Genomic DNA, 15,491 nt, shown 5'->3' with positions numbered 1-15,491 from the left:
AACAGTGAAGGAGAGTTCCCCTTTCTCCACAGCCTCTCCACCATTTATAATTTGTACATTTTTTGATGATAGCCTTCCTGACTGATGTGAAGTGATACCTAATTGTAGTTTTGATTTGCATTTCTCTAATAATCAGTGATGTTGAGCATCTTTTCATATGCCTGCTGGCCATCTGTATATTGTCTTTGGAGAAGTGTCTATTTAGGTCTTCTGCCCATTTTTTGATTGGGTTTTTTAGTTTTTGTTACTGAGCTATATGAGCTGTTTGTATGTTTTAGAAATTAAGCTCTTGTTGGTCTTATTGCAAATATTCTCTCCCATTCCGTAGATTGTCTTTTCATTTTGTTTATGGATTCCTTTGCTTGGTACAATGTTTAAGTTTAATTAGGTCTCGTTTGTTTATTTTTGTTTTTCTTTTTCCTTGTGAAACTAACCTAAGAAAAGTTTGTTACAATTTATTTCAAAAAATGTTTTGCCTATGTTCTCTTCTAGGAATTTTTTTGGTATATCGTCTGTATTTAAGTCTTTAAGCCATTTTGAATTTGTTTTTTTGTGTGTGGTATGAAGGACTGTTCTACCCTCATTGATTTTCTTACAGCTATCCAGTTTTCCCAATACTTTTTGCTAAAGAGACTATCTTTTCTCCATTGTATATTCTTGCCTCCTTTGTCAAAGATTAATTGACCATTGGTGTGTGGGTTTGTTTTCTCAGGATTAGTTTGGCAATTCTGAGTCTTTTGTGATTCCATATAAGTTTTAGGATTATTTGTTCTAGTTCTGTGAAAAATGTTGTGGGTCATTTGATAGGCATTGCATTAATCTGTATGTTGCTTTGGGTAGTATGGCCATTTTATCTATATTAATTCTTCCAATCCAAAAGTGGAGGATATTTTTCCATTTTTATTGAATCATCTTCTATTTTTTTTGTTAATCTATAGTTCTCAGCATATAAATCTGTTCACTTTCTTGATTGTTTATTCATAGTTTGTTTTTGGATGTGATTTTAAGTGAAATTGTTTTTTACTTTCTGTTTCTGTTATTTCATTGTTAGCATGAAGAAATAACAGCAGATTTATGTTAATTTTGTATCCTGCTGCCTTGTTGAATTCATTTATCAGTTTTAATAGTTTTTGTATAGTCTAGGGTTTTCTGTATAGAGTATCATGTTATCTGCATAGAATGACAATTTTACCTCTTCCCTTCCTATTTGGATATGTTTTATTTCTTTTCCTTGTCTGATTGCTGTGACTAGGAGTTCCAGTTCTATGTTGAGTAGAATTGATGAGTATGTACATCCTTATCTTGTTCCAGCTTTAGCAAGAAAACTTTCAGCTTTTCACCATTTAGTATAATATTGGCTGTGGGTTTGTCACAAATGACTTTTATTATATTGATCTATCTTCCCACTATACCCACTTTGGTGAGTTTTTGTCATGAATTGATGTTAAACTGTATCAGATACTTTTTTTGCATCTGTTGAGATGATCTTGTGGTTTTGTCTTTTTTTGTTGATGTATCAGCTTGATCGATTCACATATGTTGAACTGTCCTTGTGACCCTGAAATGAATCCAACTTGATTATGGTGTGTGATCCTTTTTATGTGTAGTTGGATTCAGTTTGCTCATACTTGGTAGAGGAATTTTGCATCTATGTATATATATATGTTCATCAAAGATACTGTCCTGTAATTTTCCTTTTTGTTAATGTCTGTGTCTGGTTTTAGTGTCAGGGTGATAGTGGCTTCATAGGGTGGCTTTGGGAGCATTCCCGCCTCTTCAGTCTTTTGGAAGAGTTTGAGAAGGATTGGTGTAAGTTCTTCTCTGTATGTTTGCTGAAATTCCCCAAAGAAGCCATCCAGTCCTGGACTTTTGTTTGCAAAGAGTTTTTCAAATTACAGATTATATTTCACGTGTAGTGATTGGCCTGTTTCTTCTTGATTCAGTTTTTGCAGTCTATTTCTAGAAACTTGTCCGTTTCTTCCAGGTAGTCCATTTTGTTTGTATGTAGTTGTTCATTATAGCTTGTTGATTTTTCTTTATTTCTATGGTATCGGTTATTATTTCTCCTTTTTCATTTCTTATTTTATTTATTTGGGTCCTCTGTTTTCTTCTTGGTGAGCCTGCCCAGAGGTTTGTCGATATTGTTTATCCTTTCAAAAACCAGCTCTTGGTTTTCCTGATTTTTCTGCTGTTTTTTAATCTCTATTTTATTTCCTCTCTGATGTTTATTATTTCCTTCCTTCTGCTAACTTTCAGTTCAGTTCAGTCGCTCAGTCGTGTCCGACTCTTTGCCACCCCATGAATCGCAGTATGCCAGGCCTCCCTGTCCATCACCAACTCCCGGAGTTCACTCAAACTCATGTCCATCAAGTCGGTGCTGCCATCCAGCCATCTTATCCTCTGTCGTCCCCTTCTCCTCCTGCCCCCAATCCCTCCCAGCATCAGAGTCTTTTCCAGTGAGTCAACTCTTGGCATGAGGTGGCCAAAGTACTGGAGTTTCAGCTTTAGCATCATTCCTTCCAATGAACACCCAGAACTGATCTCCTTTAGAATGGACTGGTTGGATCTCCCTGCAGTCCAAGGCATTCTCAAGAGTCTTCTCCAACACCACAGTTCAATAGCATCAATTCTTTAGCGCTCAGCTTTCTTCACAGTCCAACTCTCACATACATACATGACCACAGGAAAAACCATAGCCTTGACTAGACGGACCTTTGTTGCCAAGTAATGTCTCTGCTTTTGAATATGCTATCTAGGTTGGTCATAACTTTCCTTCCAAAGAGTAAGCGTCTTTTAATTTCATGGCTGCAGTCACCATCTGCAGTGATTTTGGAGCCCCAAAAAATAAAGTCTGACACTGTTTCCACTGTTTGCCCATCTATTTGCCATGAAGTGATGGGACTGGATGCCATGATCTTAGTTTTCTGAATGTTGAGCTTTAAGCCAACTTTTTCACTCTCCACTTTCACTTTCATCAAGAGGCTTTTTAGTTCCTCTTCACTTTCTGCCATAAGGGTGGTGTCATCTGCATATCTGAGGTTATTGAGATTTCTCCTGGCAATCTCGATTCCAGCTTGTGTTTCTTCCAGCCCAGCGTTTCTCATGATGTACTCTGCATAGAAGTTAAATAAGCAGGGTGACAATATACAGCCTTGACGTACTCCTTTTCCTATTTGGAACCAGTGTGTTGTTCCATGTCCAGTTCTAACTGTTGCTTCCTGACCTGCATATGGGTTTCTCAAGAGGCAGATCAGATGTTCTGGTATTCCCATCTCTTTCAGAATTTTCCGTATGACTTTAGGAAGAAAATTTTTTTAAAAAATTGACATTTTCCTTGTTTTTTTGAGGAAAGTCTGTATCACTGTGAACTTCCCTCTAAGAACTGCTTTTGTTGCATCCCATAGATTTTGTATGGTTATATCTTCATTGTTTTCAATCTCGATTTTTTTTAATTTCCTCTTTAATTTCATTGTTGATCCATTGGTTTTTAGTAGCATGTTGTTTAGTCTCCACGTAATCATTTTTTAAAATTACACTGCAGACGTTTTTTAATTTATTCATTTTAATCTTGATTCTGATGGGTCTTTTGTTGCTGTACATAGGCTTTCTCTAGTTGTGGTGCCCAGGCTTCTCATTTCAGTGGCTTTTCTGGTTGGACTGCATGGGTTTCTTAATTGCAGTGACCTGTCTTGTTGCACAGCAAGGGCTCTAGGGTACATGGGCTTCAGGAGTTGGGCATGAGCTCAGCAGTTGCAGCTCGTGGGCTTTGGTACACAGGCTCAGCAGTTGTGATGCACAGGCCTATGTTGCCCTGTGGCATGTGGAATCTTCCCAGACCAGGGATCAAGCCCATGTCCCCTCTACTGGAAGGTGAATTCTTAACCTCTGGACCACCAGGGAAGTCCCTGCATGTACTCATGGCAGAACCATGCTCTTTTATGTGCACACTCCCAATTTTGGCCTGAGTCACACTCCAGGCCCTTGAGGCTGCTCCAAACAGCCACATCGAGTACAAGTGATAGAAATAAAGAAAAGAAAATGAAGTCACTCAGTCATGTCCAACTTTTTGTGATGCTATGGACTGTAGCCCTCCAGGCTTCTTCATCCATAGGATTTTCCAGGCAAGAATACTGGAGTAGGCTGCCATTTTCTTCTCCTTGGGATCTTCCTGACCCAGGGATCGATCTCAGGTCTTCTGCATTGTGGGCAGACTCTTTACCCTCTGAGCCACAAGGGAATCCCAAGTGGTAGAACTAAGACATGAACCCAAACAATCTGACTCCAAAGACTGTACTCTCTTGTATTCCAGTATTCTGTTTCATTATTGTACTGTACTTCTTTTTTTCCTATCAGTGTTATAGAACAGTATCTATTTTTTATTCATTTGCATACCTTGTGCCTGGCACCTATAACTTTAAATAGGAAGTTTAAAAGTAAAGAAGATTGTTTCTTAACAGGTTGGTAATTATTCAGATAAATTTTTAAGTACCGGGAATCCTATAAGGAAAGAAAAAACTATTGTGATGGGAATTAGGTTTACTTTTTAGATAAGTATCATATTGTCAGTTGTTGGCTCCATGTTAAGATTTAAATATGGTTAAATAATGTTTAAGTTTACTCTAGCATACATGTATTTTTTTTTTCCTCATCAGTTTGGATTTAGGTGGCGAGTAGAAAAAGAAGTAATTTCAGGAAAAGGTAATTTCTTTTTCATTTCAGTTTTTAATAGGATACAGTTATTTTATAGAATCGAAGTCATTGGGTAAGATTATTCTTACTGTGATTGTCTACAAAATACAAAGTAAAAGTAGAGAAGGTGTATTAAAGATATATTGCTGACAAAGGTCAAAATATGATCCTTTAGTGGTTTTTACCTTTAGAATTTTTGCTTTTAGGATATTAAGTTGCAGATAAGTAGAAAATGTTTAAAAGTTAAAAGCTTCCTAGCAAGGAAACTGTCAATAGATGAAGACTTGAGTTTTTCCCCTAATTAATTTTTGGAGTAATGAGTTGGTATTACTGTATTCTAGTCAAATCTACATTTTGCAAGTAGAAATTAAATATTACTTTGCCCCTTACAGAATTTTTAGACAAGCTAGTTTACTTTGAGGAGTCACTGAATTTGAGTCTAAATATTTAGTCTTAGAACAAAAGACCAAGCATTTTGTAGACAATCAGTAGCATTTTCTATGCATTGTAATCTATTCATGAAATTTTTCTGAAAATGTAATATCTCTATACTGTCTCATGTTATAAAATTAAGTATTTATTGAGCATTGCATTTTAAGTGTTAATGCTTCTGAAAACTATATAGGAACAATCATTAAGAAAATATTTTAAGCTAAAGTAACTTAAAAACCTCTTAAACTGAAAATAAAGGTTTCATTTTTAAATGATACACATTTATGCCATCAGTGTGGTTTATATACATTTTCCATAAATTATAATCAGCCTGAAAGGTACTCTAGAGGAGAAGGAAAAAGAATAATTTTAAAGCTATTTTTTAAACTTTTCTTAGCATTACATTTTAGTTTGTGCTTTTACCTAATTGAAATGTCTATCACAGTTTTAAAATTTTGTAGTTTTATTGAGTGGAATTTTTAAGTGATGATAAGTAATGCTGCCTTTTAAAAAAAATTGATGGACATTCTCTAAATTCATATAATTGAAAAAAGTTTTAATTGAGAAGGGGAAAGAAAGCCATTTGCTGTGATTCCTGAAGTTATAATCTTGTGTTTTAATGATAAACAAATTCTCAACATGTACAGATTTAATGAACTATTCATTTGGAATGAGTAATACAATGCCAGTTTAGAAAAGTTATCAGCCTTTGGACTGATCGTTTTCCAAATTCATTTTGTTAATCTCTTTTTTTATGAAAAGTTCAGATTTGTTCCTATGGGTACAATTAATTTAGATATAAGTGCTTTCTTTTCAGGTTGTACAAATAAGTTTGATCTTTCTTTTTCTGTTAAAGTCAATAGTTAATTATTGAGTAGTTTTTTTTTTCCCTCTTGGATCATCAATATTAGTCCTTTTTTACAGAGCTTTTAATATACTGTGAGTATGTAATGTTGATTTTAGTGTCACGTGATTCTAAAATTTAGAACATCGAGTTGGATTACTTATTCTATTTAATCTCAAAATGCTATAACACTTTAAAATGTGCTTTAAATGTCGTTTTATGCTGGTGCTTAAAATAAATACCATATGTTAATACCTTAAAGTATCAATGTCAATAACATTGGAAAAGGTTGACCCAGGTACAGTGCATGTACTTTGGAAAATACATTTTTTCTTTTAAGGTATTAGTGAGTACACTTTTTTAGTGCTTCCGTTTTCCAAAGTGTAAGATTCCTTCACTCGGAGTCACTAAAAATCTGTTTTTAAATATAAACAGTTAACTTGAGAGTCAACTATTTATCAAGTAAGAATTCCAGAACTGATTTTTTTTTAAAACAGTGCATTCAGCAACTTGATTTGACTTTTGAACATACCATAATTATTGTGCTCAGTTTTTTGACGTAGACTTTATAAACTAAGAATTTATGTCATGTATGTAATGTATGTTGAATAAATTTCAGAGATAATACCTGATTGTAGATAAATACTGTCACCAACCACCATAGCTAATATTCCTTCCTTTATTTACAGGCCAGTTTTGCTGTGGAAATAAATCTTGTGATAAAAAAGAAGGCTTAAAGAGTTGGGAAGTTAATTTTGGTTATACTGAGCATGGTGAAAAAAGAAATGCACTTGTTAAATTAAGTAAGTTGACTTTAGATGGGTTGTGACTGATTCCTTCAAAGTTTAGTAATTTAGATTGAAAATATATAGGCAATTTAAGATTCAATTTAAAATGCTTAAGGTATCTTGGAAACTCTCTTTTTCTCAGAGCTTGCTAAAGTTTCAAAGAACTTTTGAGCCTGAAACTTCTTTCTCAGCATTTCCATGACATTTAGATGAAATAGTGCTAATGCCAAATGTATACCAGTAATTTGTAAAGTGAAGACCTCTGTCTGTTAATTTGAGAATGTCAGTGTAGATTGAGATGCCAAGTGGGAGTCAGAGTGGTATCAGAAAAGGCACTGTAAAATCTCACATTAGTTAATAGCCATATTGTTATGGTATAGGTAATAAATCTGCTCTCTTTGTGTCAAAAAAGAAAAAAAATTTAAGAGGGCAAAGTGTTTGCGATATCTGTCTTAAAAGCTTAGGATTATAACCCAGAATATAGCATTTTCTCTTAATACGCATATTTAGAATCTGTTGCTCATCCTTTTTTTTCCCCTGAGCTAGTCTTTTGTGTGTTGGCGTCTTCTCTGCATCATGTTAACAACTTTCTCTGGTTCCTAAATAAATGTGTTATAAGAGTGTTCTGCCCCCTCCAGGTAGAGGTCAAGGATTTCCCCATATTCTAGTTCAGTTCAGTTCAGTCGCTCAGTCATGTCCGACTTTGTGACCCCATGGACTGCAACACGCCAGGCCTCCCTGTCCGTCATCAACTCCTGGAGTTTACCCAAACTCATGCCCATTGAGTCGGTGGTACCATCCAACCATCTCATCCTCTGTCATTCCCTTCTCCTGCCTTCAATCTTTCCCAGCATCAGGGTCTTTTCAAATAAGTCAGCTCTTCGCATGAGGTGGCCAAAGTGTTGGAGTTCAGCTTCAACATCAGTCCTTCCAGTGAATGTTCAAGACTGATTTCCTTTAGGATGGACTGGTTGGATCTCCTTGCAGTCCAAGGGACTCTCAAGAGTCTTCTCCAACACCACAATTCAAAAGCATCAATTCTTTGGCTCTCAGCTTTCTTTATAGTCCAACTCTCACATCCATACATGACTACTGGAAAAACCATAGCCTTGACTAGATGGACCTGTGTCTCTGCTTTTTTATATATGCTGTCTAGGTTGGTCATAACTTTCCTTCCAAGGAGGAAGCATCTTTTAATTTCATATGCAACTTAGTGCACTCCAGTGAAGACTGGTTTCCGAGTTCCTCCTGTAAGTGCTTATGAGGAAGAGTCACCTAGTGTGAACTGAGATTAAAGTAAAAAAGAAACAATTTGGAACTTTTTCAAAATCTCTTTTCCATTTGAAAAACTCTTAGAGTACTTCAGAGGAGGTGACTATACCCACACTACTATTGCTGCTGCTGCTAAGTCACTTCAGTCGTGTCCAACTCGTGCGACCCCCAGAGATGGCAGCCCACCAGGCTCCCCCGTCCCTGGGATTCTCCAGGCAAGAACACTGGAGTGGGTTGCCATTTCCTTCTCCTATACTGGATGTCTTTGATTTGAGATACACATTAATGCTGCCTATGAATGAAACAGTTTGCTTTTAGAATAAATTGACAGCATAGTTTTCTAAAGCAGTGGCAGAATATTTTCAATTTCTCAAGCATTCTAATACAGTTTTTATTTTATATATATATATATATATATATATATATTGGGGTGGAAGAGAATCAGATTTTTTCTTCAGATTATTTTTTTCCCCTGTTACAATGAAAGAATGTAAAGAAACATGACAGTTTATGATATTAAAAGTAAAGTAGCAGTGCAGTGATAAAAAATTTAGCTGTTCAGTGGTGTTACTTTTTTTTCCTTTTTTTTTAGGATTATGCCAAGAATGTTCCTTTAAATTAAATTTTCATCACAGGTAATATGATCTTTTTAAAATGTGGTTGTTAATTTTAGTAGTCTTGGATGTCGTCATTACCTGCACTAGCTGTCTAAAGTAAACTTGAGTGGTTGATGGTTTCATTAGTGGAGCGTATGCACAATCCAGCATCGCCATATGACCACATAAACCAGGGAACTGAATGTTCATCTTGCCTAGCTCTAGCCAAGCAGTGTTAAATGTGAAGGCCTATGCAGAGTAGCAGACAGATGCTAGAACTTTTGTTTTGAAATCAGTGTTCACATACTGAAATATTCTTAGAAACTATATTGTAAATCAGGTCTTCATAATGTGATTCCTACTTCTCATTTGAACAGAGTTTATCATTCTTACAAAGGATTATACCTCGATATTCATTTCAGTGTTTAAAGTCAGGCTCCTACTGAAGGATCTAGACTGTCTGCCATATTGAGTAGGGGAGCAGCATATGTAGACCATGGGCTTTGAAATCAGACCCCTGTATATTCCTCTCAGCTGCTCCACTCACTAGTCATATCCTTGGGAAAACTGCTTAACTTTATAAGACTCAATTTTATTATCTCTAAAAAGAGGATACTAAGCTTATTGTGGGAATTAAATGAAAATGCGTATAAAATGCTTGACACGGTGTCTGGCATATGGTAAACAGAGCCTAATGAAATCCCAGGCATTGAAGATGCTCAAGCAAAATCTGTATGACCTGGCATGATTGTGGCGGTTGGGTTTCATGTTCTATTATGCTTGAAAGTCTTAACATAAGATTCTGCAACTTTATAAAATGTATATATATTTATAATCAGCTGTGTTGTGAATGACCCTTATCTAGTATTTAGCTATTAAAAATAAGTAAATTTTTTTTAATTCTTAAAATTAGCAATGTTTTTCAGATTACATGATTTCTCTTCTCCATCAATGATTCTGAAAGATACCAAAGATGTTCTTTTGACCTTGAGTTTCAAACTTCATTTCAAAATTGAATTATTCGTAGACAAAAAGTTATTACTGTCTTAAACAGTATTGTAGTATTTGGTATAAGTATCTTAATTTGAAAGTTTTAATAAACAAGTTTCTTGAAAGTAATCCTCTCTGTTGTCTCTTCATCCTCTTTCCCAGTCTCAGTTTCAGCATTATCACCTTTTCCTATTTCATGTTTCTTTTCTTTGTCGTTCAGTCGCTCAGTCATGTCTGATTCTTTGTGACCCCGTGGACTGCAGCACACCAGGCTTCCCTGTCATTCACCATCTCCCAGTGTTTGCTCAGACTCACATCCATTGAGTCGGTGATGCCATCCAACTGCCTTATCCTCTGCAATTAACATCAATCACTTGCCAGCTATGGTACTGACAGCCTTATAAACCTGGCCTAAAATAAGGGGTTTCCAAGGTGGTTCAGTGGTAAAGAACCCACCTGCCAGTGCAGGAGACACGGGGTTGATCCCTGGGTCTGGAAGATCCTCTGGAGAGGGAAGTGGCAACCCACTCCAGTATTCTTGCCTGGGAAATCTCATGGACCAAGGAGCCTGGCAGGCTACAGCCCATGGAGTCACAAAAGAGTGGGACACGACTTAGTGAACAACAAAAAAGGTAAAGCCATAGCAGTGAAAAGATAAGTGGTCTAAAGTAGACGTGTGAGTTAACAATAAGCCCTTCCATTCTCATTCCATTATACCTCTATTTTATTCTCCTTTATTATTAAGAGAATAATTTTCTATTTACTGGTTTAGAACTGTACAGTGGCTTCTTTTGTTCTATGTGTTTTTTCAAAGTGTAGATAATGAATTATGTGGAGGGAAATGAGATTTGTTTTTGTAATTTTTTAGAATGGCTAAATGATAGGGTCACAGAGTCAGACACGACTGGGTGACTGAACAACAACAAAATGATAGAATCTAAAAAGGAAATGAGTAAAACTATGATTACATTCACTAAGGTTTTATATAGAACTTATGAAAAATAATTTTGTCTCCAAGTGCTCATTACCTTAATTTTGTCTCGGACTTTGTAATCTTATAGAAGTGGCTAAAGTAATATACTAACCTACAATATTTACAGACTCATTTAAGCATTCCTTATTATGTAAATTACATTTTAAATGAATACTTCAACTAATTTAACTTTTTTTGCCCGTTGATTTTTATTTTTTGTAAAGCTTAGTTGAAAAAGTTGTTTTTAATTTTATATTGTTCAACATAAAGGAGAAAAGAAATCAAGTCAAAAAAAAGAAAAGATAAAGCCGAAAAAGATTCTGAAGAGTCAACACATAAAAAATCCAGATTATCTTCTGTAGAAGAGACCTCTAAGACAAAGAATAAAGGTAAATGGGAATTAAAATATAATATTTACTCATATTTCTGAACATAAAGGATAATCTGCCATATGTCTCAGATTAAGAATTTAATTAGTGAATGCATTTATAATTCTGTTTTATGGTATTTGAAAGGAAACTGGTTGGAGAATTTAGAGACAAATTTATAGTAACTTATAGAAGTTTCAAGAACAAGGTCAGTTTTGATTTATTTTTGCAAATGGTATAATATTGTAACAGCACTCTGATTTCTGGATTTGTTAGTTATAGACATGTTACATTAAGCAAGTTACTGAATTTCTTGAGTTTTACTTTCCCCATATACCTACATAGTGATGATGTGACTACCTGGTTTCTGTACTGCTGGTGCTTATGGTGAAGAATCAAATAAACGTGAAAGGCATTTTGAACACTGTAAATCAGTACATAATCTATAAGTCAGTATTAAGTTTTAGCATTGTGATTTCTTATCATGGTCTGTTTGATTTTTCTCCCTAGCTAATGGGCTTCTTGAAATGATAGAGATTGATATGTATGTGTCCTCAGCTTAACATGGTATTGTGCACATACAGTTAGTAAGTAATTGTTAAATTCAAATCCAAGTCAACTGCTTACTTGTTCCTCAGCAGTCCTTACTGTGCCTTAGTTTAGACAGTGGTCATGATAATTGTACCTTAGCTCAGATAATGTATGTAAGCCGTTTGCATAGTACTTGGTCCATAGTTATTATGAAGGTTGCTGTGGGTTGTTTTTTCAGTCCGTAATAGAGTCAAATTAACTGTAACTTAGAGTGAATTGGGTTAAATTAGGTAGGTAATGGTAGATTGAATTAGATTCTAGCCAGTGTTAACATAATACTTGAACAGGAGAGGGCTCCCTTGCTCCAGCTATGAAGATCATTAGACATGTTATAATCTTATGTACATCTTTTCCTTCCAACATGTCATGATACATTCAAACATACAGTATTGCCAAGTTTTAGACTTGGTAAAATTGATAGATGATGAGAAGAAAAATACTGGTATTCTACTGTTTATTGAGAAATGGTATTGAAACAGAATGTCTTTTATGTCTATAAATCATGTTCTAAACTTCAAAATAAATTTTAATTAATAAGTGTGAAAATCTCATTTGAGATTTAAAAGTTTTTAATTTATCCTCATGTGCCAGTAAAATATTTAATGTATTCTATTTGAGGATTTTGTAACGTTGACTGTTATATAATATGTTTATGTCATAATAAGACATCATGTTAGTCACTGAATATTCCAAATTAAAGAATTAATCCCTACAATGTAAAGTTTATTCAGTACCTCCAAAACAGGTAATTACGTAGCTGGATACTCGTGACTAAGGATGAGGTTGCATCCCTCAAGTTATATATTCATGTGACCTTCTTTAAAAGATGTTTTTCCTTTAGTGTCCTGTATTTCAGTAGCTGATATGTCTGTCAACCTAAAAGCTAATACCAGAAGTCTGAAAATTATCCTTGTGTGTGTCAGTTGCTCAGTTGTGTCCATCTGTTTGTGAGCCCACGGGCTCTAGCCTGCCAGACTCCTCTTTCCATGTTTATGTAAATCCCATCAGTTTTACCCCAGTTTATATATTTCTCAAGTTTTCTCTACTCTCGTTCAAACTAACCATGTTTTCTTATCTAGGCTACTACTATATTATCCTTACTGTTTCCATCACTGTCTTGTCATCCCACTTGCCTTTCCTTAATTCATTCTCTATCTAGCAGTGATTTCCTGTTGTTCTTAAGATATAACCAACGTCTGGACAAAGCCCAAAGGGTCTAAATGATCCAGCGTACAAGGCTTGTTTCTCACTACTCTTCATGTTACTTTCACACTCCACCCACATAGCCTTTCAATTTCTAGAAAATGCCAAACTTCTATACATTTAAGGACTACATAGATGCTGCTTCCTCTCTCTCTAAAACCTCCAGGCCCATCCTAACTCATCCTTGAGTTCTAAGCTTAAATGTCACTTCTTCAGGGATCCTTCTCTAACCACGAATCTAAATTAGGACTCCCATTTATAATGCTGTCACAACCCTAGAACTTTTCCCTCATTACACATATGACAATTACATAAAAGCACAAGAGAACAGGAATTCTGTCTGCTGTGTTCATTGCTCTGTCCCCAGCACCCCACTAGCACATGTTAGGTATAAATAATAAAGAATAAGAAAACGAAACATTTTGAAGATTATTTCAGGGCAACTTCAGAGACAGAAAACCGAAGCAAAGTGGAATTGAGACATCTTTCTTATTTATTCTTTATTTGGAGCATCTTTGATAGAGAGTATAGGATATAGTTCTTTCTTTTTCAGCTTTGGTATAAAGCAGAAAATGACAACATTTTATCAAACTTTAGGAGGACCATATAAACCTCTTTAATTTTTTGATATTTGTGATTGATCACCTGTAACTAGGTCTATTTGATGTGATATTTTCTTGCCAGGCCACCTTAATTTGTCCCAAACTTGAATAGTAATTAATAAATGCTTAATATCTCAGCTGCCTTTGGACTGCTAACATTCCTCGAAAGAATCTACTTTCTTGACTTTTCTTCCTGTCTTTTTGGTCTCTCCCCAGATGTTTTAGACTATAGTTTCTCCTCAGTCTTACCCTTAGGTGTTGGAATTATTCAGGGCTCTTACAGACCTTTTTTCTCTCTGTTCTCCCTGTGTGATCCCGTCAACTCCCATAACTCGGGTTACCATCATATAGAATGTTAAATAGGTAAATGGGTAGATAATTGGATGGCTTGATAGCTGAACCAACAGATAGAGAAAATGTAAGAAAGATCAATAACTGGACTTTGAGGACCAGTCTCCTTTGGCAGGTATGAACACAAAGGGATATTTAGGTAAACTCTCTTGGCAGAAAGTTCAAGATCTTATTCCTCCACCTCCACCATGCCCCCAAGATCAGTTCCTTGAGTAGGTCTTGTCTGATTCCTTTCACTCTACTTTTCCAGGCAAGGCTAGTTCCCTGTTAGCACATACTGATAGCACCCTGCACTCTCCTTTAGAAATACATACCACTCTTGGAATAATTTATTTTCTGTTAAGGAAAGGATTATGTGACTTATTTAATTCTTTATCCCCAGTTCCTAAGCACAGTGCTTGAGTGAGTCAGTGAAGTCAGCCAATTTCTGTGTTGCAGGGAACATCAGAAATCAGCCCTGGAAATCATGATTGAAAAGATATTCTATGGTTTTGCCTTTCAAAATATGGTCCTCTGCATTGTCATCATTTGGGAGCTTGTTAGAAATGCATAACCTCAGCCCTTGCAGATCTCCTGAATTACAGTTGACTTCAAGATTCCAGGATGACTCATATGCACAATAAAGTCTGAGATGCTCTGCTCTTTATCATGTACTTGTTCTGCTTTAGCTTCAACACCTCCAGGGAAAAAGAACCCATTATCCAAAATATTCCTGTACATTTCAGATAGTTGTAATTGTTAGCAGGTTTTCTTAACATTTAGTCCAAACCTACAACTTCTTCTAGTTCCAACTGTGTGCTTTTTTTTAAGATAATAGACACTTATGTTCTATAAGCAAGTATCATGTTCCTTACATGACAGAGAAAATGACAGAGAAGAGGATGTTTCTTTTGCTACAGGAAGGCTAACCATGTTTTTATTTGTTTTCTGATGACTGGGAAATAAGTGGGAGTAAAGACACAATAACATAAAGCACTTGAGGCAGTCCAGGCCTTGACTTTCTTTGGAATCTTTATCCTGTGTCTCTCACACCCTCTTGTTTGGCCTTAAGGGATCATTCGTGTGACAACTTAGACTAATTATGAGATCTACCCAGAGAGGTGGGCTTCCCTGAAAGCTCAGTTGATAAAGAATCCACCTGCAATACAGGAGACCCCAGTTCAATACCTCGGTCAGGAAGATCTGCTGGAGAAGGGATAGGCTACCCACTCCAGTATTCTTGGGCTTCCCTTGTGGCTCAGCTGATAAATAATCCACCCTCAATGCAGGAGACCTGGGTTCAATCCCTGGGATGGGAAGATCCCCTGGAGAAGGGAAAGACTACCCCCTCCAATATTCTGGCCTGTAGAATTCCATGGACTGTATAGGCCATGGGATTGCAAAGAATCAAACACAACTGAACAGCTTTGACTTTCATCCAGAGAGGTTGGAGGAATTGTTACTCTCCATCTGTTATGTTCTTTTTTGACTTAGCAGCCTTCAGAAATATTTCCCCTGAGGTCTTCCAGCAGGACACTGTATATATAATGATAATTTTTTTTTTAATTAATACATTTTCAGTACTTTTCTGTTTCTCTCACTGGTATCCATTGTGGAACTCAAATGTTGTTTTATGACATAGTTTTTTGTGTGATTTTCAATTACTGTGAATTCTTACCTGCATATGATCTTCAAAAAAGTATTAAGAAAAACTCTTTATTTGTAAACTGCTCTTGGATGTTGAAAATCTGTAGATGAAATATTGGTTATATTGTAGGTAATCTATGAGCTTGCCCCCCCAGCAATATGAGAC

General features: G+C 35.8%; 1 protein-coding gene across 3 annotated transcripts in view; it reads left to right on the top strand.

Moving 5' to 3' along the window:
• Nucleotides 1-15,491, top strand: part of LOC133239187 (protein FRA10AC1) — a 40,380-nt gene that overhangs the window by 11,405 nt on the left and 13,484 nt on the right. For all 3 annotated transcript variants that reach the window (XM_061402834.1, XM_061402837.1, XM_061402835.1), the window contains exons 9-12: nt 4,653-4,698; nt 6,655-6,768; nt 8,618-8,660; nt 10,855-10,973. In XM_061402834.1, the coding sequence (XP_061258818.1) occupies nt 4,653-4,698; nt 6,655-6,768; nt 8,618-8,660; nt 10,855-10,973 (322 nt within the window). The remainder of the gene's footprint in view (nt 1-4,652; nt 4,699-6,654; nt 6,769-8,617; nt 8,661-10,854; nt 10,974-15,491) is intronic.

The sequence above is a fragment of the Bos javanicus genome, chromosome 26 (assembly GCF_032452875.1).
Source record: "Bos javanicus breed banteng chromosome 26, ARS-OSU_banteng_1.0, whole genome shotgun sequence".
NCBI lineage: Eukaryota > Metazoa > Chordata > Mammalia > Artiodactyla > Bovidae > Bos > Bos javanicus.
This window is presented reverse-complemented; position numbering and strand designations above follow the sequence as displayed.